This window comes from Chiloscyllium plagiosum, chromosome 17, assembly GCF_004010195.1.
Source record: "Chiloscyllium plagiosum isolate BGI_BamShark_2017 chromosome 17, ASM401019v2, whole genome shotgun sequence".
Taxonomy (NCBI): domain Eukaryota; kingdom Metazoa; phylum Chordata; class Chondrichthyes; order Orectolobiformes; family Hemiscylliidae; genus Chiloscyllium; species Chiloscyllium plagiosum.
Window position 1 is genome coordinate 51694628 of NC_057726.1, and position 24606 is coordinate 51719233.

Below are 24606 nucleotides of genomic sequence, written 5' to 3' on the forward strand. Positions count from 1 at the left end.
GTCTTGCATTTAGTTTTTTATTATGCAAAACATTTTCCCTTAGGTTTTTTTTACCTCTAATCTCTCTCTATTCCTCTGGACCTCGTAATCAACCTGAGTTTTTTTAAGTCATGTAACAATATTGTAGTTGAATTTGTTACTACATGATTTTGTATATCAATTGCTGTCTTTGGGGTGACCAATTCAGATGTGACCAATCTGTTGTAAGTAACAACTTATTGTTTCAAATAACAACCTTGCATCAGTAAATAATCTTGCTTGTTGACAATGCCATGTGATAAAACTGTGGGATAAAATCCAGTCAAATAGTTACTTTCATGTGCATTGGTCAGTATGAGAGGAGACTATCCCTTTCCCCTTATCTATTGGAATTGTGTTGGGATGGTTTAACCGCTGTAGCATGCAAAGATTTAGATTTTTAATAACCCTACCAAACATTAAATGTTATCCAAGGCAAGTGCTCAACAGTTGAGTTTCCAATTCTTTTTAGCAGATGTACTATTTAAGGATGTAATGCCATTAGTACTAGTTGACAAAAGAAATGTTTAGAGCTGTATCACCTTTGTTGTCCAGATATTTGGTTAATTTTCAGCTTGAGCATATATTTCAGATTTTCTTTTGGTGGACAGTAAATCTGAGATGAGAGGCTGGGAAATCTGTTTTGTTTCGTGATTCTTAGGCTGCATTCAGACTAGTGTAAAACTGAGAGCAAGTCACCTAGCATAAATGGAGAGCAGCTCAAAGGTGATGAATCTAGCAACCTTGTCTTGCCACAGTTCTACGAAGATCAAAATTTTAGTGATGTGATTGAACTTCATATAATCTGGAAATACTGGATAATCGTGTAATGTTCCTCTGCTATTTGAGTGCAGGAAATGCTTTAACTCAGGGAGAATAGCAACTTGTTCAAGTATTTATTAATGTCACGAACAAATAATATATTAAAAATAAATACAGCTCTTTTTACTGTTAGATGATTTGATTGAGAGAATTGAGAGTTAATGTGATCTCCACATTTTTGTAATTAATATGCACATAGGACCATATTAATAGCTTGAGAAGGGAATGGATCACAATAGAATTTTCTGTCTTGTTTCCTAAATTATTATTTTCCTGAGAGAATGTTATTAATCCTTGTTGCTTCAAATGTCTCTCTGTGCTAGACCCTGATGTTCAATAGGGAAATGTATAGTTGTGTATGTGTTTAAAGTGCTATAACAAAAGGGAATACCATTTCAAACAGATGTCACTGTTTTATTCGTAATGGTCACATAATCATTATTTTATAATAAACAAACAGTTCTGTTTGGAATCATCCACTGATACTTAACTGAGTTGGTTATGTAAAAGGTAGAAATCACCTGAGATGATTTGGCTAGATAAGTTACAATTAAATTGCTAACAAGAATGAGATGAGATTTATATGGCTGATACTTCTGTGAATATCAGGCTGAAAGATGCAGCAGATAGTTTACAGGAACCCCTTTGAGATGTACTCTAATACCTGTGTCATTTCTAATGTTAACCCTTTCGTTAAACAAAGGTTTCCTCTTTTAAAGTTTTCTTGAGCAGACTTCTTAACTGAAATGAAAGTTCCTATCTGTTATCAAATACATTAATCCTCTTGCCTCCACATGTAACTTCTTTACATGTTAAAATTACTTTTAAAAATGACATCTGACACTTATAATTTTATGGGATGGACCAATTTGTTTACAAATTTTTAAATGTTTTGACTTGATATTGTTAAGTTTGGACATTAATTGTTTAAAAATGTACACAATATTATAAATGTCCTGCAAATTCATGTGCAGTATTCTTAATTTTGGCAGATTTTCGCAAGTTGCCATGCAATTTCATTCCTAAGTAGATGGGAAACGGAATGAATAAGGCATCTCTGTGTGCACAGCAAGTTACAAAGTACTGGGTTTTTTTTGCTTCTTGAACAGCAAATTGAAGTTTTGGGGAAAGCATAGATTACAGCTAATTGTGAAGTATTTTTAAAAATATTTTATATTAAGCAGTTTCTTGTATCTTAGAGGATCACACCAATGCTCGTAACAGAAAATCTATTTTCATATGTCATGTGTGATATTATTTTAGGGGTGAAGAAAACATTCCAGTGTGAATTGTGCAGCTATACTTGTCCCCGGCGTTCTAATCTAGACCGGCACATGAAAAGCCACACTGATGAGCGACCGCATAAGTGCCACCTTTGTGGTCGAGCTTTTCGAACAGTTACACTTCTGAGGAACCATCTCAACACACATACAGGTAACAGGATATTAAAAATTTGAAGTATCAAAATATTGTCAAAATATTTGGGTGCAGTTTTAAAAGATTTCCGACAAAAAATTCTTTTAATTTCAAAAGATTTGGAGTAACTTTTTTAGTTGCAAAAAGAATGTTTCTCAGCAAACTCCTATTTCATTCATAACTAATTTTTTGATACGAACAAACATTTATACTATATCAATGTGGGGAAAGTAATGAAAGCTTCACAAATTCATCCTGCGGCCAGTTGTCAACTTAAATGGACTGACCATACTGGATACAGTTCTAAGAGGATTTTCTACCTTCGTACTCCATCCTATGTGAAATGAAGGCCAATGTGCCATTTACCTTTAACATCTTGCAATTCACCTTTAACATCTTGCAATTCATGTAAAAGGACATGTTCTCTCTGTACTACAGCATATTGTAGTCTGTCTTCAGGTAAGTAACTACTTTTTGATCCTTCCTGTCACAATTGCTAACAAGGATGAGATGAGATTTATATGGCTGATACTTCTGTGAATAATTTCTAATACCAGACTGAAAGGCACAGCAGGTACTTTACAGGAACCCCTTAAAGATGTACTGTAATACCGGAGTTGTTTCTAATGTTAACCCTTTCTTTAAACAAAGGTTTTCTCCTTTAAAGTTTTCTTGGGCAAACTTCTTTAACTGAAATGAAGGTTCCTATCTGTTATAAAATTACATTAATCCTCTTGCCTCCACATGTACTTATTGCATTTCCCACGTTTTTCTTCACTTGCCAATTTGGTTCCTTCACTTAACCGTATATCCTTTTACAGACTGTCTCCCCCTAACACTTTGCTTTCCTACCCACCTCTGCATCATTACAATATAATATAGTCATCCAAGTCACAAATAGTTTAAACTCCAGCACTGGTCCCTGTGACACTTCATTAGTTAGAATTTAGATTAGTGCTGAAAGAGCCACAGCAGGTCAGGCAGCATCTGAGGAGCAGGAAAATTGATGTTTTGGGCAAAAGCCCTTCTTCATTCCTGATGATGACTCTAATCTTGACTCTGATCTCCAACATCTGCAGTACTGACTTCCGACTAGTTAGAATTTGCCAACCTGCAAAACTATCAATATTTCCTGAGGCATCTTATCAAATGCCTTTTTGAAATCTAATATGTATATCTGCTGGTACACCTTTATCCACCATACTTACTACTCAAAGAACTCTCATGCATTTGTCAAATGTGACTTCCCTTTCAGAAATCCATGTTGAATTTGTCTAATTGTATTGTGATTTTCTAAATGCTTTGCTATTATTGCTCTAAAAATAGATCCTAGCATTTTCCCAATGACATTAGAAGAGCTGGCCTATAGTTACCTAATTTCTTTCTCTCTCTTGGGTAGTGTATTATGTTTGTTGTTTTCTAATTCTGATACCTTTGCAGAATCTAGAGCATTTAGGAGGATTGCCATCAGTTATGATTTCAATTGAAATTAGATGGGCAGTTGAGCCAAATAAACCTTCAGGTGTGCAACAGTAGAGTGGGGAAACTGTGCAGACAACTAGCACAGACGTGATGGGTAGTGGTCTCCTTGGATACAATAATGACTCTATGTAAAGTCTCTGTTATCCAGATTCAGGCACCCAGAATTCTCAAGTAACCAGCATCGAGTCGAAGAGTGTGGTGCTGGAAAGGCACAGCCGGTCAGGCAGCATCCAAGGAGCAGGAGAGTCGACGTTTCGGGCATAAGATGAAGGGCTCATGCCCAAAATGTTGACTCTCCTGCTCCTCAGATGGCACCTGACCTGTTGTGCTTTTCCAGCACCACACTCTTTGACTCTGATCTCCAGCATCTGCAGTCCTTACTTTCTCCTCGTGCAACTAACATCCACGATTCAAAAGGGGAATGCTTGCATAACATCAGCTGGAGTTTTACAGCCTCTAACACAACAGTAGCACTTTTATTTTTGCTTTTTATATATTTGTAGAAGCTTATGGATTACTTATTTTTCTCTATACTCTCAATTTCCCATTTATTTATTCATACTTTAGTATCGAAAATGTTCCATACCTTTTGGCCTGTTAATATTCTCTGCATCATTGCATGTCTTTCAATTTGATACCATCCTTCATGTCCTTTGGTAGCTAAGGATGGTGGGTTCTGTTTGTAGAATTTTTATTTATCAATAGAATGTTTTCATTGAGAGTTCTGAATATCTGAAATATGTGTCACTGCTACGGTACCATTTTTACCTTTTAACATATTAACTCATTCCAGTTTAGCCAACCTGATCTTCATATTTCTGACATTACTTTCATTTAAGTTTAAGGCACTTGTTTCAGATCTGCACGTCTCATCCTCAAACTGATTGTGAAATTCCATTATGACATGATCACTCTTGCCAAGAAAATCCTTGACTATGAGGTCATTAATTCAGTTTGATTACACACTGAGATCACATAGCTTGTTCCTTGATGCATGGTAACCAGTTTACCATGTGCAACTGTGTACCATATACTGCACATTCACCATGTGCAGTAAGGAGGGACAGTTTCTTGGATGGGTTTTCAAATGAGTCTGTGTGGGAGAACTTAGGAATAAAAATGGAGTAGTCACATTGGTGGGAATGTCCTATAGCTCCCCAAGCAGTCAGCGGATATGTTGGCAGTTCACTGAGATGTTAATAACAATAGGGTAATTACATTACATTACGTTAGTGAATTTCAACTTCCTGAACATTAATTGGGATAGTGATAGTGTAAAATGTTTAGAGGGGACAGATTTCAGGAATATGTTCAGGAGAGTTTTTTTTTAAATGTCAACATGTAGAATGCCATCCTTTGGGCAATGTGTTGAACATAAATCTGGTGAATGAATGTGGTCGAGGCGACAGTGGAGGAGCAATTTAATGAAAGCAACCACAACGCAATATGATTTTGGGTTTTGTGGAAAAGGGAAAGGTTTTTTTTTTGCAAAGTGTTTTGATTTGGGGAAAAGCAGACCTCATCCAAAGTAGACTGTGAGCAGTTGTTGGGAAAATCTGCAGAACGGTGGGGAGCATTCAGAAATGAAATGGGGAGGGTGTGGGAGCAACAAGCCCAACGAGCTCATGTGTAGGGATATTTGGGACTAGATAAGGAAAAGAAAGATTTTTAGCAGGTGCAGAGGGCAATAAATCAATGGAGATTTTTTTGAATATAGAAAGTGCAAGGGGAACTTAGCCATGAGAAGGGCAAAGAGAGACCATAAGAAAACACTGTTATGATTAGGGAAAATCCCAAGATATTATGTATGTATATTAAGGGAAGGGGAAACCAGAAAAAGAGCAGGGCCACTGGCAACAAAGGAAGGAACCTGTGTGTAGAACTGGACAATCTTGGTAAGGTGCTAAATGAGTACTTCACTTTTTTTCTGTACTTGGGAGACAGAGGATTTAGATATAGAATTTATGGAGAGATTCTTGAGCAGATTGACGTAAAGAATGAGGAGGTATTGGAGGCGATGGTAGGCTTAAAGTGGATAGATCCTCAGGTCTGAATGAGTTGTATCCCAGACTGCATGGGAGATGAGGAAGGAAATTACAATAGCTGTGATCCAGATTTTTACTTTCCGTATGGCTAGAAAGAAATTATCAGAGGACTGGGGAGCAGATCATGTATTCCACTTCGCAAAGGTGGTAGAGATAAACCATGGAACTATTGACCTCACATCAGTGGTAGAATTATAGAATCCCTACAGTGCAGAAGCAGGCCATTTTACCCATTGAGTTCATGCTGATCCTCCAATGAACATCCCACCCAGACCCAACCCCGGTCCCTGTGGCTCTGCATTTCCCATGGCTAATCCATCTAACCTACACATTTCTGGACATTATGGCAATTTAGCATGGCCAATCCACCTAACATACTCATCCCTGGACTGTGGAAGGAAACCAGAGCACTGGAGGAAACCCACGCAGAGATGGGGAGAATGTGTAAACTCCACGCAGGCAGTTGTCTGAGGATGGAATGCTAACCACTGAGCCACTGTGCCGCTTATGGTAGGGAAATTGTTAGAGAAAATACTAAAGGGGAGAATTAATCTTACTTGGACAGGCAAGATTTGATGACCGAGAGTCCGTGTGGCTTTGTCAGAAGGCGATTATACCTTGCAAATTTGGTTGGATGTTTTGAGGAGGTGATTAGGTGTGTAGATTAGAGTCATGCAACTGATGTATATATGGATTTCGCCAAAGCCTTTGACAAGGTCCCACATGGGATACTGATAAAGTAGATAAAAGCACATGGGGTAACTTGGCCAGATGAATTCAAATTGGTTAATGGCAGGAGACAGGTGTTGGTCATAGAAGGCTGTTTATGTGACTGGAGGCTGGTGTCCAGTGCTGGGTCCCTTACTGTTCGTAATCCAAATGATATACTTGAGAATGTGGAGAGGATAAGTAAATTTGTAGGTGACACTAAGATTGACTGTGTGGTTAATAGTGAGGGGGTAAGTCTTGAGTTACAGGAAGATTTACACAGGTTGGTCAGATGAACAGATCAGTAGCAGTTAGAATTTAACCATAAAATGTGTACGTTAATGCACTTTGGTGGAAGTGGCAGGACAAGAGAGTACTTAAATGACAAGACACTAGGAAGCTAAGAGCAGTAAATTGATCTTGGTGTGCATGTCCACTGATCCCTGAAAATGGTACCAGGGTAGGTTTATAGGGTTAAGAGAGCATACAGGATGCTTGTCTTTATCAGTCATGGCACAGGTAAGAGTAAAGAGGTTGTGTTGGAGTTGTACAAAACTTTGGTTAGGCCACAACTGGAGTGCTATTTGCAGTATGGCAAGGATGTGATTGCACTGTAGAGGGTGCAGAGGAGATTCATTAAGAGTGTTTTAGCTGTGAAGAGAGACTGGACAGGCACAAATTATTTTCTTTAGAGCAGAAAAGGCTGAGAAAGGACCAAGTAAAGTTGTAGAACATTGAAGTGCTTGGACAGGAAACCACCTGTACCCTTGTTGAAGACCAAATAACAATAGTGTATATTTTGAAGGAGGCTGAGAGGGGGTTTGAGGGACTTTTTTTTTTCTACCAACAAGGTAATTGTATTCTGGAATGCACTGCCTGAGAGGACAGTAGAGGCAGGAATTCTCCACTTTTAAAAGGTGTACATGAGCTCTTGAAATGTTGTAACATTCAGGTCTATAGGCCAATCGTTGGGAAGTGGGATTAGTTTAAATATTTTAGCTTGGCTTCAGTGGGCCAAAGAATTCTTCCATGACTGACGATGACAAAATGAATAGAATCTAAATGCAATTCCAACTTAGAGGTCATTGGTTAATGCAAGAGTGGTAGAAATGTTATCAAATTATTTTCTTCTGTGTATTTCACTCACAGGCTGTAGTTTGCTGGTGGCTCAAAGCTATAAAATTGGGTTGACAATGGTCCAACAAAGGAGTTGAAGGTGTAATGTTATCAGACCTTCTTTTCAGTGGGTATTTAGCTTTCTGGTAATAGCATCCCTCGGATGCCAAAAATCCAAAGTGGTTTTCAACTGTTCGACACCCATTTCTCAATGGGAAGTAACTAATAGAGCAAAATCTATACAAGCTGTAGGATCTTATATTTTTCATGGAGAAATGGCAGAGCAGAATCATGTAATGTTTGTATGTATTTTCTGTGCCTTGATGCCTAACTTTGGAAGCCAGAGTACTCTGGGAGGATCAGTTTATAAAGGGTTTCTTGTGGGGCCAGGAAACACAACCTTGGCTTTCATGCATCTGACTAGGAAAGTTATGAGTGAAAACTTTGGAAAATGCTTGATGATGTGTCATTTGGGCAATTTTGTCAGGGGAGAATAATAGAATTTAAGAATAGAAGGTAGATGTCGATGCGTAATCATTCAGTTGAGATCCTCCTAGAATTTGTGTCTGAAGGTCCTTCTATTGCTGTCATCTGGGGTTAAAGAAAATGGATTCGTTTGAAACGACAGAACACTTCCTTTCATTCTCAGTGGATAAAATTCCAAAAGTCATGCAACTCTTTTATTATCTCTTATTGAGTGACTCTTTCTTACTGGTTTCGTTATTGCTTTTTGATGATGTTACAAATTGTAATTAATTTACATTACATTGAAAGTGTAACAGCAGCGTGAATTTTAAGTTGGTAAATGAGACTTATCTCGGGCCACTTTTAATGAGTTTAGTGGAGGAAAACTTTCTGATGTGAAAGTGGTAATGGTTTCAAAACTGTAATTTTATTCGTATAAATGATTACTAGCTTGAATGTTTCTAAAACTGGTAATGAAAAGAAGTTCCATGCTGGTTACACGAAATCATGAAATTAATATCATCTTTATAAATTTTGTAGGTACTAAACCACACAAGTGTCCTGATTGTGACATGGCATTTGTGACCAGTGGGGAGTTGGTGAGGCATCGTCGCTACAAACACACACATGAGAAGCCATTCAAGTGCTCTATGTGTGATTATGCTAGTGTGGAGGTAAGAGGTGAAATGGTTGAGTTTGTATTAATTTTAAGTGACAAACACTAGTTTAAGGTTCAGTTTATTAGAGGTAGATTCATAAGAATGGTTAATGATATTATGACTGCATTCCTTTTTTGGGGATGTTAACTAGGAGCACATAATTCAATTGTTGTTAACTTGGTTGAGCTGGTAAACCTATATCCTTTTCTTTTTAGAATCACTGACATCTGCCTCTGACATTAGCTGTGCTTTGGGTGAGGATTGGTAATTTGCTGCTGAAACTCTCATCCTTTAGCAATCACTGGGCATTGGCTCCCAGGTGTCATTCCAATTTAAATGTTTCACCTGTCTATTTAAATTCCTGAGCTGTGACACTCACATATTTATATCTCAGTGCAATAACCCATTCCAATTTGCATGATCCCAACCTTGCTACTTCCTTTACTTTGGTCGCCAGTGGTCAGGGTGTTAGTGTGCAATACCATTCATTCCAGTGCTCTCCCACATTGCACCCCTCATCAACTATAGACATCTAATTTCCATCTTGTCTGAATGAATGAAGTCTGAGTGCTATTAGAAAGTTGACCTTTGACAATATAGAGTCAATTCTATAAACTGGGCAACTTTGTGGCAGAGTAGATTACTGTTCATTATCAATCTCATAAATTCTTTCATTGATTTTGCTGGAATTTTGCAGGGTGTGGGGACTATGTAGGATGAAATTTTCAAAGTATATTATTGGGCGACTTAAAACCCTGACCACTCATCATCAAGGTAAAGGAAGTATTAAATAGAAATGGGATTATTGCATGGAGATAGAAGTATGTGTATGCCATGGCTGAAGAATTCAAACATGTGAAATCATCTGCCTTCTCAGAAATTTGAGGTAATCCAGAACATTTAAAGTGACCCAAACTTGCACCTATTCCAGTTCACCCATGATCTGTTCTTGCTATCCAACATTGCTTTAAGTTCATCAGTGTTGCTATTTTAAAATTCTGTTCTGTAGTTTGAAATCCACCATCACAGTCTTGTTACTTCCTATTATTTGTAGGCTCCTCCAGCCCTGCGACCCTCAGATATCTGTGTTCCTTCAATTTTGTCCTCTTGAGCATCCCCAGTTTTTCCCACTCCATTGATAGCTGTGCTTTTGGATCCTCTGCCCCAAGGTCTGGAATTCCCTCCCAAAACTTATCTGCTCTTTTTATTTTCCTCCTTTAAGGCACATTTTTAACTGTTTCTTTGGCCAAAGCATTTGCCATTAACTTGATTTCTCCTTTTGGTGGCAAAAACATTTTTGTTTGAGATGAGCATTGCTGATAACGTCAGTATTTATTGCCCATCCTTAACTGTACTCTGGAAGGGAAACTGGTATTTGATACTGCTAATGTAAATGTTTTTTGGAATGTTGTACTGTGTTAAAAGCGCTTTTGAAATGCAACACTATTTGTCTGAAGTTGGTCTGTATGCACAGAAAGCTGTTGACTGTCTAAGAGAAAGATGATATTGTTGAAGCTCATGTTGCTGATCTTTGTTATCGAAAGGCTTGTGGCTATTCAGTGGCAGAATAAAAGAATAGCATGTGCCAAAAGCTTGGTTCAGGAGGGTTTTGTTTTAAGTTGGATTAGGGTGTGCAGAGGTGGTTGCAATGAAAACTTTGTTTGCAAACATGACCCTGACCTTGCAGTTGCTTTCCCTGTTGTAATTCTCCCTGCTGTGATTGTTCTGATTTTTTTTCTGCATAAATATAGGGTGCAAGGGTGTTTTTTTTAAGGCATGATCCAGCATGACACTTATGTTCTTAGAACTTTACAGTCTCCCTGAAGCATAACTGCATGGTAAGTTTGGTTAGTGTTTAGAATTTTGAACACTGCTTGATTTCTTTACAGTGTAATTTAATTTTGTAGTGCCTTAATTTCTATATGAGTAGAACCAAGGATGAACATCCATTGAAGCAAGTTATTGGGTGCACCTCATAATTCCTCCAGTCCTGAACAAACAGCTTGTTTTCAAACTTCACAGTAAGACTGCCCCAGTAGTCCTATTGTTTGGGTCTGTTGATGCCCTTGTTTCTCTCCCTACCTACATCAGGGTTTTTGATGCTCTGTCCCTTCAAAAGTTTCTTATTTCTCTTCCCCAGTATTTTTCTTTACACCTTGCACCTCTATCCCCACGATGATGACCTGAGTGCTTTTTGTTTCTTCCCTAAATGGAGCATTATGTGCTCCCTTCCCTTGATCTGTGTCCATTTTTTGCAAATAAACTGTCGACCAATATGCACTATGAGCACATTGACTATAGCAGCTATCTTGACTGTCCTTCCTCGCACCTACTTTATTTCATTTTCCCAGTTTTTCTATGTTGACTTTTTTTTCCCCACTCTCTAACTTTTCCAAATTCTGTTTAGTCACCAACTTGAGTAATTAACTCTGTGTCTCCACAGTGTTACAAGGCAGGAGTATTTCAAAACTTGCTGTTCTTAATTTCTAGTATCTGCAATATTATACTTTTGTATAAAACTTATTTCAGCCTGTACGCCCACAGCTATCAAAAACATTGCATTTCCTCTACATGGTCAATATATAATTAATGAACATTTTTGTGTACTTGCATTGTTCTATCAACTTTCTGCTTCATAAAATAAGTAGTGGACTGCTTGTTTTCTTAAAAAAAAATATTGCGGGCTGATGCAGACCAAGTTGGATTTGCTGATGGGCTAGCACTTTTCCATCACTTTACTCACCATTTGGATAAAAGTATAAATTGTTGTGAATACATCAGGGAATGAGGAAGATTGCATAGGAAATTCCTTACCTAGTGTTCCTTGATTTGTGTAGTTGTTAATGAACCCTTTAAAATAAGGTGAGTGCACTGGCTGCTTAACAAAAATAGGATGCAATGAACCCCATTTATATTAGGCTGATGTTTGTCAAAAAAATTCTTCTTTAATTTGAGCAAATGCTCTGAAAACCAGCTTATGCTTAGGCAGACCTCTTGCCAAAACTCTTGACGATAGCAAGGTTGTTTTGGTGTTTGTCTATTTTATTTATTTATCTACATTAAGCAGTGTTTAAAAACAATGCAATTTCAAAAGTCAACACACTGATGCAGAAGGTAATCAGGAACGTTAATGAAATGTTGGCCTTTATTTCAGGAGTGTTGCAGTGTGAGTAAGGAAGTCTTACTGCAATTGTGCAAGGGTCAGGTGTGACCATTTCTGGTGTATTGTGAGCAGCTTTGGCCAGCTTATTTAAGATATTTCATTAGAGGCAGTTCAGAGACTGTTCACCAGGATGATCCCTTATATGGAGACTTTGTTTTTTGAGTATAGGTTAAACTGGTTGGGATTTACTGAAGCACACAGATTTTTAAGAGGCTTGACAGGGTAAATGCTGTGAAAATGTTTTCCTGTCATGGGAGAGTCTAGGACAAGAGGGTTTAGTGTCAGTAAAGTGCCAATTTAAGGCTGAGATGGGGAGTATCTTCTCTTGGGAGATTGAGTGTCTTTGGAACTCTCGCCACAGAGAACTATGCGGGTAGAGTTCTTGTGCCTATTTAAAACTCAGATAGTTTAGATTCTTGATCAGTAGGGGAATTAAGGTTACAAGAAAAGGATAGGAAAGTGGATGTGAGGAATGTCAGATCATCCATGATCCTGTTGAATGCCGGAACATGTTTGAGGGACAAAATGGCCTATTCTTGTTCCTATTTCATATGGTCTAAAAGAGTTTGATAATGCCATTTTACCACTTACAAGGTAGCCTGCTGGAAATCGAGCTCAGCTATTAAGAGTTATCACAAAAGAGATTTTAAAAAGTAGGCAAAAGTCCCCCATTTACCTCTTAGACGGGTTGATAGTAAGCATGGGATGAAAGGTCTGCAAATCAACTTGCAGGCTCAACGAACATACCCATAACCACGGCAGCCAGCACCAGAGCTACAAATCTTTACACTAGCCATGAGTATTTATTATGAATGAACAGCTAGAACCCCTACTTCCCAACTGCTGTTTTTGCGCAACTTCATCCAAAAGCTGTCAGTTTCCACATGGCATGCTGGTTCTTTTCTTGACCTCCGCCCATTTTCTGAAAATTGTCAGACTGCTTATTCAAGCAGAAATACCCCCTACCTGCTGCCACCTTTAATAAAACCTAAATATTGGGACATTTTAAGCCAATGTCTCTGCTTGCTGCATAATTTTCCCATCATCAGATTCCATTGTTCTCCCTGACCACTGTCTGAGCCTGCACAGGTTGTTTGCTGTCTTAGACACTATGTTTGACCATCGGGTTAATTTCCAATCACACATTAGGTTTCGAAGAAGACTAACTATCTTGTGCAGAATTTTGTTTTTATTGTATGGGGGCACTAATACTGCCAATTTCCATCTACATACCATCAACTAACTCCTGCCAACATCACTTTATCCGTGAAACCCTTATCTGTGCCTTTTTTAAAGCCCTGGACTTGAGTGTTCCAATGTACTCCTGGCTAAACTCTGATATTCTACCTTCTGAACTTGAGACCATCTAAAACTCTGCAGCCTGCATCTTAATGCTAATCTATTCACCTGTTACCCCGTATTTGCTTAATACGTTGTCTTTCTTTTAAATAGTACCTGGAAAAATTATGATTGATTACCTTACCCCTCCTTATCTCTAAACTTTTGCAACCTAATAGCCCTCCTAGCGTCTTGAGCATCACCAATTATACTTATTCTATCATTGCTGGCCATAACTTTAGTTGCCAATGCCTTAAAGTCTGCAATTTCTGTCTTAAATTCTCTCTTCCTTTGATTTTGCAGGTTAGTAAGTTAAAGCGTCATATTCGCTCTCACACTGGAGAACGCCCGTTCCAATGTAGCCTGTGTAGCTATGCTAGCAGGGATACCTACAAGCTGAAAAGGCACATGAGGACCCACTCTGGTAAAGTAATCTGCAGCTTATTCTTATTTCCACTGAGTTCCAAGCTATTTTTGACATGTTTAGGGTGGATCTATACAATGACAGTTGTGCATTTTGTAACAACTAGATAGCTGGCATATATATCAGTTTTGTCCTTTACAGAGGAATTATGGATTAAGGCACTCGTTTTGTAATGTAATGTCATGACGTTACATTTAGTCATGATGGATTTAATGTTTATAGCAGTATTCTTTAGTTATGTGTTGCAAACTGAGTTCAAAAGAGAAATTCACATTTCCGGTTAATGTCCCATTTTAAAGTGACTGTAATAAATGATTAAAACACATTTGACTAAACGCTATTTTCTTTTCATGCTCAACTTGTACTTTAAACTATTGAAAAGCTATTCTCTAAATTTAGCACTGCCAAAAATCTCCTCCTATAATTGTTATACTATCTCTTAAGTAGACAGTCAATCTTGCAGGAACCAGTCTTAAATTATTCTCTGCTCCCAAGGGCTTTCTTTTTAACTTACCAGCAGTTATCTTGTAATCTCAGATTTGTCCTTTCCTGTAAGAGTTATGCTGTAGGTTTCTTTCTGTAGCTACAAGATAGGCAAATCTTCAGCCACGCTTAAATGCCCTCTAACTGCTTCAATGTGACCATAAGCCCCCAGCAATTTCTCTGTGCTGCTTAAGGTGCTAGCCTCGCTGCTTCCATCTTTGGCTCTCTTACCTCCCAAATGGCTACAGCCCAGACAAGATAAAAGTGCTGTGTTTGTGATCATAGAATCCCTACAGTGTGAAAACTGGCCATTTGACCCAAAAAGTCCACCCCACCCGACCGAAGAGTAATCCATCCAGAGCCATTCCCCCTACTCTACCACTCTACATTTATCCCCTAACACTATGGGCAATTTGGTATGGCCAATTCACCTAACTTGTACATCTTTGAATCGCTGGTGGAAACCCACGCAGATACAGGAAGAATGTGCGAAGTCCAACAGACAGTCGCCCAAGGCTGGAATCGAACACAGGTCCCTGGCAATGTGAGGCAGCAGTGCTAACCACTGAGTCACCATGCCACCCTGTGATACTTTTAGGTTTTCAAGATGACTACACCGTCATTTGAAAAATGTTCCCCTCTAAATTTTACACTTTTCCCCATGACAATGGGAGCACATTTGTGTTCAAGAAGAAATGCCAATTATCTGAAACCTTTCATTGTTGAAGTTATTGCATAGTTTGCAGCATGACTATTTACAAATAGATATCACTGAAACTTTTCTGGGACTTTGAGAGACTCCAGATTTCCTCTTGCAACACCTAAGTGAAACAGTCAGAATCTTTCTTTGATCTCCAACAATCAAGCCACACCGGTATACTATCATATTGACTGCAGAACAGGTCAAATGTCTCCCATTTTTCCAGTCTAAATTTAAAGACACTGTCCCAGACTACCGTAACACTTGGCTAAAATGCATGGTTAGTGATGATTATTAGCCTCCAAGACCATCGGCAGCAACTGGGGAAAATCAGTAATAAAACATTATGGGGAAGGCCAGTTTTCAGTAAATTCCTGGAAGATTTGCCTTGATGTTGCCACATTCTGAGAACAGATGGTCATAAAACTATGTAGAACTAACTTAAAACGTATGTAGTTCTGAAAGTCAGCAGACCATCTATTTTTCACAAGAAAGCACAGGAGAACATTAAATTGAAGACAAAAACACAGGTTTTGCTGGAGAAACTCAGCAGGTCTGGCAGCATCTGTGGACGAGACACTTCAGAAGAAAAATTAAGATCATCTTCTGAAGAAGAGTAAACTCAATAAGTTAACTCTTTCTCTTTCCACAGATATTGCCAGACTTACTTATTTCTCCAGCACATTGTTTTGACACTGATAGCCTCTATATTGATGGGAAACCAAACATTGAACATCTGCAGTCTCTGATTTGACAGCATAATTTAGGAAGCTATGATTGAAAGTTAATGTTGATATTCTTTTACAGGAATAGACTTCGTACATTTGCAGCATGTCAATGTCTGCTCAAAGCTGTTACTTGGATTTTATAATGCTGTTTTCCTTTTCACTTCCTTAATGTTAAAGCAAATCATGTGTGGGGGTAAAATGTCAAATACTTTTAAAAATGTATCTCATGTTGCCTTTAATTTTTGAATTGCACACATCAATAAATCCACTCATAATAATTCAGTGATCAGGATGTTCTAAAGTATGGATTTCTAAAATAGGTGAGAAACCATATGAATGCTACATCTGCCATGCTCGCTTCACTCAAAGTGGAACAATGAAGATGCACATTTTGCAGAAACATACAGAAAATGTGGCGAAATTCCACTGCCCACATTGTGACACAGTTATTGCTCGGAAGAGTGATTTGGGTAAGTGCAAAACTTTAAATACATAAAAATTAACAAAATTACTGCCCCACAAGTCTGAATATGTTCGCATAATTGGGCTGCAGTTTAAGTAATGAAAGTATTGCTGTCCAAAAGAAATCTGCAATTAAGAACCAAAGAATCAATTAAAAAACTAATAGTCTGCCCTATTTAATTCGTTGTAGAGTCTAAAATGAGTCTAGTGCCACTGATGTCTGTCTAAAGTATCATATTTCAAATTTGAAGTTGGATGGTGCAGGCATGCTATTGCTTTTTACTTCTCATTTCTTTCCTCCAACGAAGCATAAAAATATATGGATTGGCAGAGAAAGAAGTTTGTGGAAGTAGATTTAGTAGTTTGCAACTGAATGGTAACAACAGAAGCTTAGAAGTGACCCTAGGACATCACAATGATCATAGGTTAATACCTTAATCTCTCAAACCTGAATTATGACTGAAAATGTCCTTCAAGTGTTGTTGTTCTAATTAAACTTAGATTTGTTGCTTGACTGCATGGAAATATCTATATTTTTAATGAGAATGACTTTCCCTTCCCTCAATTTTGACAGGGTTTTTTTGTTCCACTTTTTCTTGCTTACTCAAATTTCAATTTGAGTGCTTGCTTTCACTTGAGGTGAGGTCTGTTTGTGGTCAATGAAGAGTGCGCTTCAATTTGTTCCACCCATTGTTGCCTCAGTCAAGTTTTTTTTTCTCAAATGCATGAAACACTGACCACGATATCTGACTATGTACTGGCACTGCAAGGGGTGCAGGGGAGTTTGGGAGTTGGCTTATGTGAAGAAATTGAGTAGACTGGGACTATACTCATAATTTAGAAGAATGACCGAGGTTGTTATAGAAACATAAAATTATGAATGAGTGGATAAGATGGAAGCAGGGAGATTGTTTCCACTGGTGAGTGGAACTAGACTAATGGGCATAACCTCACAATAAGGGGGTGCACATTTTAGGACTTATTTGAGGAGGAACTTCTTCTCTCAAAGGATTGTGAATCTTTGGAATTCTCTGCCCAATGAATTAATTGAGACAATTGAATGTTTTTAAGGCGAAGGTAGATTTTGAACAGTAAAGGAATTAAGGGTTATGGTGAGCAGGTGGGTAAATGCAGCAGAGTCCATGAAAAGGTCAGCCATGATCTTATTGAATGGCAGAACAGCTTCGGCAGGACAGATGGCATACTTCTTCTATTTCTTAGAGTCATAGAGATGTACAGCATTGAAATAGACCCTTCGGTCCAACTCATCCAAGCCAACCAGATATCCTAACCCAATCTAGTCCCACCTGCCAGCACCTGGCCCATATCCCTCCAAACCCTTCCCATTCATATACCCATCCAAATGCCTCTTAAATGTTGCAATTGTACCAGTCTCCACCACGTCTTCTGGCAGCACATTCCATACACGTACCACCCTCTGTGTGAAAAAGTTGCGGCTTAGATCTCTTTTATATCTTTCCCCTCTCGCCCTAAACCTATGCCCTCTAGTTCTGGACTCCCTGACCTCAGAGAAAAGACTGTCTATTTATCCTATCCATGCCCCTCATGATTTTGTAAACCTCTATAAGGTCACCCCTCAACCTCCGACACTTCAGGGAAAACAGCCCCAGCCTGTTCAGCCTCTCCCTGTAGCTCAAATCCTCCAACCCTGGCAATATCCCTTGTAAATCTTTTCTGAACCTTTTCAAGTTTCACAACACCTTTCCGATAGGAAGGAGACCAGAATTGCACGCAATATTCCAACAGTGGCCTAACCAATGTTCTGTACAGCCACAACGTAACCTCCCAACTCCTATACTCAATACCCTTATGTTATTGTGTTGCATAGCAGCTTCAAATATAATCCTCCATTGTATTGACATCAAACTTCCATTTCTTTTGCCAGTTTTTTTTAGTGTTTTAGTTGTAGCAGACTTGTGCCATAACTAAATACCTGCACAGTACATCCTAAGTTGCATGTATCTGTGATGAAACATCATTTGCATCCCTTGTGGTCTGTAAATGGAAAGCATTAATGTCCTCACTGAAGGCAATTCAGAAGTTGAAAGGGTGTATTTATACTATTTCAGTTAAATGTTGCAATTAATAGTACTGTAAAGTCTGAGTTCAGTCTCTACAGCTTAGTTCTCTTTGCAGGTGTTCATCTGAGAAAACAGCATTCCTATCTTGAGTCAGGCAAGAAGTGCCGTTACTGTGATGCAGTCTTCCATGAGCGATATGCCCTCATACAGCACCAGAAATCTCATAAGAATGAGAAACGTTTTAAATGTGAACTTTGTGATTATGCATGCAAACAGGTATTACATTTAAACAAATATCATTCATCTCAATGTGGATCAGTGTGTTTCATAAAGTTTCCTTTTTGGAGGGGACCATAAGACTTTTTTGCTGAAAGTTGGGTAAATCCTGAGAGTTACTTTTGTGTTAATCTGATACTTGTACAAATAATTATGTAAAGTTAAAATAATTTGAAGTTTTCTATAACGTGTAGAATTAGCATTGAAGAATATAAACCAAAATTGCTAGTATTGGAATGAAGTAGTCATTATATATCTGATATCTAATCTTAGTGTGGAATATTTATCATATGTTCTACAAAGGTCTATTAGTCAGCTGTTGGTTCTGGATGTAGGTTTGCTCGCTGAGCTGGAAGGTTCATTTTCAGACGTTCTGTCACCATATTAGGTAACATCTTCAGTGAGCCTCCAGATGATACAATGCTGCTTTCTATTTATACATTTGGGTTTCTTTGGGTTGGTGATATCATTTTCTGTTTCTCGGGGGGGTGGTAATTCGGGTCAAAGTCATTCTGTTTATTGATAGAGTTCTGGTTGGAATGCCATGCTTCTAGGAACTCTTGTGCGTGTCTGTTTGGCTTGTCTTCGGGTAGATGTGATGTCCCAGTTGAAGTGGTGTCCTTCCTTATCTGTATGTAAGGATACTAGTGAGACAGGGTCATGTTTTGTGGCTAGTTGATGTTCATCATCTCAAAACTTGCTCAGTTGTTGGTACTTTTTCCTCAAAACATCCATGGAATGTATTCTGTGGAGTTGCCAGGGATAAAATACAGTTGATTCTTTAGGAGACTGATTCTTCAATGTGAGGATAATAAATCCTATCTTACCCATAAACACTTAGCCAAGTAATTTAATTTTTAAGCTATATTTTGATTTTCCTGCATTTGTGGTTTTTTAAAATCTATGTATAATGTTTGTCTGTGAAAAACTGGAGGACAAATGCAGTTTTCACCTTGTTTACTATTTGCGTATGATTACCACTCCTTGGGTATTCTTACCTTAAGAGCTTTGTGCATAGTGTAACTGTCATAAGTAGTTGACCAGCTCTCACTTGTTTAAAATATATATGGCTGAGTTTGATATCTGTCTTCATTTAGGTTGTCTCCCAAATCATTATTCCATACACTTCCTATATTGCATCTTTAAAACTAAAGTTCAAAAAAGTACTTCGTTAAGTGATTCATGTGCTGTGGAGCATGCAGAATTTGTAAAAGGCACTGTATCAGTGTATATTTTTTTAGTTGCTGATAATTTTATTTTTGTGAGAAAGCTTTTCTTAGTTGTTGAGTCAGAGCAAAACCAACATTTCTATGCCATTTCATAGTAGGTTTGCTAAGGTAGGATAAAATCTGGAGTGAGGCAGAGCGGAGAGCAAAGAGACAGACATGAAGTGATTAATCAAAGTCAAAGCTCTGCCCATTTTTAGGTTTAATAGCCATGAGGCAGAACTGAGGGAGGTACTACTTTGTAGCAATCCCCTGATGGAAATGCAGGGTACTACCTATTCCAAATGGTAGTAGTTAATATACCTCAGTGTTGATGTAACCTGTATGTTGTTAATTAAATGTAATAAACTTATTAGTTAAGGTAAGTCCTCTTTCTTCTGAGACTTACTTGTGGTCCATCCTCCTAGACCATTGACCAGTATAGAAGGAAGGATTGATGGCTGCACTGAACCATCAGCATAAGCTGGGTACCACATATTATAACATTCAGAATTGTAACTTTGCAAAGCTATGGGAAACTGAATTTTTGTACTTATTTGAGATTTTCTTCCAAATCACCAACACCATTTGACTCCACTAACATTTATAATACTTTGGTCCTGGCTTAGTGATGTTTATCTCAATTGTGAACCCATTCCAATGCTTGACAAGATGAGAGACAAAAGATGATACATGCTGTGCGTGTGAAAAGTTTCGAGTTCCCTTTAACCTTTGAGGCCTTCTCGAGAGGTTTTTTTTGGTAGAAGTACTCTTGCTACTTTTTAGTATGGATATCTTCAAGGACAAAGACTGTGGTTTCTTGATCTGCCCAGAAGAAGAGCTCCATCTACAGTTTCATTTGGAAAAGCTACTGCAAATGAGACCCAAACTTTGGAATGTTCAGGTCAAGATGTGCTCCATATTGACACATTCACAGAGAATAGGCATCTGGTTTCTCTTGTCGTTCCATACTTAACGACCAATTTATATCCAGTGCGCCTTTTGACCAGGATACCCAATTATTAATAATGTCTTTACCATTTGAAAAATTAATTGTGACGACTTCTGTTTTGATTCAAGTTGGTACTAAGACTAAAAAGGAAAAAGCATAACTTCCTGCTCAATTCACCAAATGACTGAATTTGTTAAGATAGTTGCCAGAGCACTAACTTTATTAAAATAAATTTCGTGACTATAGTTGCATTTGGTAAAAAAAAATCCATTTCTCTTTAGAATGGACAAAAAACCTTTGCAGGCTAAAAGGCAGATTTCAACAATTGGAGAAAAAGCCAAAAGTTCAAAATCTCAAAGCACTGGAGATCAGCAGAAACTAAGAGAATTAAACGTGTTTAAGGAACAAACAAGAATTTCACATTTTTGCTTGCATGTAAGCATAATGATTCTAGTTTTGCAGCAAAAAAAGCAGATATCCACAGAAGTGATGAGTTACCGTGCAGCAAGAGGCCGTTGATAAATTATCTGAAAGGGAGCACATAATCGGTTTAAATCTGGGAAATAAGTAAGCTCCTTCCAAATGAAAAAAATACACATCAGTTCTGTTGACTGTGAACATAAAAGATAGGAGCAAGAGTAGGCTGCTTGACCCCTTGAGCCTACTCTGCTATTCACTATGACCATGGCTGATAGTCAAGCTCAATAACCGAATCATGTGCTGTCCCAATTCCTTGATCCCTTTAGTCGCAAAAGCCATATCTGTCTGTCTCATTGAAAACACTCTGTTTTAGCCCCAGCCATTTTTTTGTGGTTGTGAATTCCACATTCTCCACCGAGTAAATTCGCAATTGTCCTGTGTATCAATGATGAAGTCACAGATAGATCAGAGAAGGCCTAAAGTTACAGTCATTAAGGCTTAGCAATATTGTACAGCATCTATGCTTATATGCTTGGGAAGAAATCTCAAGACATTTTGAATTTCAACAACTATTTCCCAGGGTAAACAAAACTCGATGGTTTCCTTAAAGTGTGATTTGCTCTTCCTAGCTCATCTTAATCTGACAGTAAGGGTAATCGAAGCCACTGACCAAGACAGACTACGGTCTGCGTCTGAGGTTTACCCAATCCAGTACCTAATATGGAATGATGATTGATTCAGTTATTCAGGGATAGCAGAAGTTTTGATGTGTATCAGCTGAACTGTGAGCAAAGCTGCTGAGAAGAACTCTAGTAGGAATGCATCATCAAGCATAGAATTCATCTGCTATTCTGCCACATATCCAGGCAATCTTCAAATACTGTAACAGCAGCACCATGAGAAACAAGAAGCTACTTCCTTTTTCAAGTTGTTTGGAATTCCGTATGTTGCCAGAATATCTCCAACCAGTACACTACAGCTGATAAATCTTTACTTAAGTTTTCATCCCTTCACTCTGCAAAATGGTAGTTTTAAAATTCAACGTCTTGAATCTATCTCAGAGGCCGAACTAACTTTATCCATTAGAAGGATCTTATAGAGTTAATCTTTGTATAGGTTTCTTTTAAACTAATGTCCTTTTTCATTTTTACTTAGCTTTTAGTGATAGTTGTGTAATGAGCTAACCTTTATCTGTTTAACACTAAAGAGGTGCTGCTGGTTATTTTTAAATTGAAACTAAATGAGTAAAATTGGCATGGTAAAGGGTACGTGTATGTGGGATTTGTTACTGAATTGAAAAGGTGTGGCTGAGTTTTAAGCATATTGGGTTTTATGGAGGGAGAAAGATAAAGAAATACTTTAATCACTTCAGTAGGTTATCATGAGTTTTCTGGCAGAAATGGGAGTTGCATTAATTTAGGTATAATGGTGGTTGGAAAGTGGGAGTTTTAAATATTGTAATAAGATGTCTTGATGTGATTTTGATCAAATCAAATCCATTGAGTGGGGTTTCATGATAGGTACCAAAAGTAATTGCTTCATCACCTAAATTTTGACTATTTGCTTCATTCCTTGCTATGTCTTTGATAATGTTTGTTTTCTCTTTTCTCAATGAAGGAACGTCACATGGTGATGCACAAGCGAACTCATACTGGAGAGAAGCCTTATTCCTGTAGCCAGTGTGACAAGACGTTTCGGCAGAAACAACTATTGGACATGCACTTCAAGCGCTACCATGATCCTAATTTTATTCCTGCCACTTTTGTATGCACAAAATGTGGCAAAGCATTCACTCGTAAGGTACGTTATTTTATGTTTGGATGAAACCGCTTATTATTTGATGGTACAAACTTGGATTTATCCTTTTAATTTCGCCTTTAATTTTGAAAATGTCTTAAAATATTTGAGACATTGTAACAAAAAATCAAAGACAATTATTTTAGGAGACTTGGAAAAGAAGAATATAGAAAGACTGACGGGAACTTGCAGAAACTGGGACCTCGGCAGCTGAAGTCATTTATACAGTTGTTGCAGAGAAGGAAGATGTGTGTAAAAGACTGTGGTTGGAGGATCGAAAAATTGTCATAGTTCTTCAGGGTTGTAAGGGTGGTGAAGAGGCATGTTTGTCGAGACATTTAAAGATGAGTATAAGCATATTAAATGCGTGTTTGTTCCAAAAAGGACATTTTCAGTATCCTTATATAAACTTAAACTGAATGAATTGACATTTATTGGAAGTGTAGAATTTTAATATTTTGAAATTGTGAATATTCATTACATCACTTCAAATTTAACAGAAATTTTTCCTTTTGGTCAAAAATAACTTGAGAATTTAGATTATCATTACATAACAACCACTAAATAAATTAGAAAGGGAAGTCCACCCCCCTCCACCGCTGCCATCACCAACGCCTTCTACATAGCTGCGGATTTCACAAATAGTTGGAGTTGGAAGCAAGAGACAGAAATTGCGTGTTCTTGTCTGCTGCTGTGATGGATTACTTGCCACAAAGCCAATCTTGGCATTTGTGATTTTTAGTATAAACCACAAAGAATAGCAAAGTCACAGTGAAGATAGAGGTGATTTTGAGAAACTGCCTCTGAGAAATGCGTTCTGAGTTTGATAGTGTGAACAGTATCCTGATATTTTATTCTGGTTTATAAAAGTTGTTTATTGGTCACTCAGTTTTGTGAAGGTACCATAAATCTTTAGGGTGTAGGTTTGCTCGCTGTTTGCCCATGGTCTCACTACCCAGAACGCCAATTTACAGACTGGCCAAAGAACTACACGCAAGACTGAAATACTTAGTAGAAGAGTCACAGCACTCCATCCACGCCACCCAGGAATTCCTAAAAATTACCAAAAACACCAAAATAGAGGAAGACGAAACAATGATCTCATTCGACGTAACAGCACTGTTCACCTCCATCAACATCGACCTGCCAAAGAAAACACTTGCCACACTTTTAGAAGAGACCATCACACACACCCCAACCACCATCAATCACATTACCAACGAAAACATCATGAAGCTAGTGGACCTGTGCCTCACCACCCACTCCACCTTCAACAACATAATATACAAATAAACCAACGTCACACCCATGGGATCTCCGCTATCAGGATTCATAGCAGAAGCGGTAATGCAAAGACTAGAAAAACAGCCCTACCAACCATCAAACCAAAAATCTGGGTCTGCTACGTAGATGACACCTTTGTCATCACAAAACAAAACAAGATAGAGACATTTAACATCATCGATAACACCCTCAGGCATAAAGTTCACCAAGAAGGAAGAAGCCGACAACAAACTCGCATTCCTGGACGTCACAGTCGAAAGAAAGGACAACGGAGAACTACAAACCTGCGTATACAGAAAACCGACAAACACTGACCAAATACTTCACTACACCAGCAACCATCCCAACACACAAACGAAGCTGTATCAGAACACTATTCCAACGAGCCACCACACACTGCAGCACAGACAACGAACTTCGGAAAACAGAGGAGAACCACCTATACAACGTATTCAAGAAGCACGGATACTCAAAAAATACAGTGCGCAAATTCCTCAAGAACAAACCACGACAAGCAGACCAAACACAGCCAGAAACCCTAACCACCTTACCATACATCAAAGAAGTTTCAGAAATGACAGCCAGACTACTAAGACCCCTC

General features: G+C 38.2%; 1 protein-coding gene across 3 annotated transcripts in view; it reads left to right on the forward strand.

Moving 5' to 3' along the window:
• ctcf (CCCTC-binding factor (zinc finger protein)) overlaps positions 1 to 24606 on the forward strand; it is a 41875-nt gene that overhangs the window by 8071 nt on the left and 9198 nt on the right. For all 3 annotated transcript variants that reach the window (XM_043707054.1, XM_043707055.1, XM_043707052.1), the window contains exons 3-8: positions 2104 to 2274; positions 8613 to 8746; positions 13536 to 13656; positions 15888 to 16037; positions 18187 to 18347; positions 22542 to 22724. In XM_043707054.1, coding sequence (XP_043562989.1) covers positions 2104 to 2274; positions 8613 to 8746; positions 13536 to 13656; positions 15888 to 16037; positions 18187 to 18347; positions 22542 to 22724 — 920 coding nt within the window. The remainder of the gene's footprint in view (positions 1 to 2103; positions 2275 to 8612; positions 8747 to 13535; positions 13657 to 15887; positions 16038 to 18186; positions 18348 to 22541; positions 22725 to 24606) is intronic.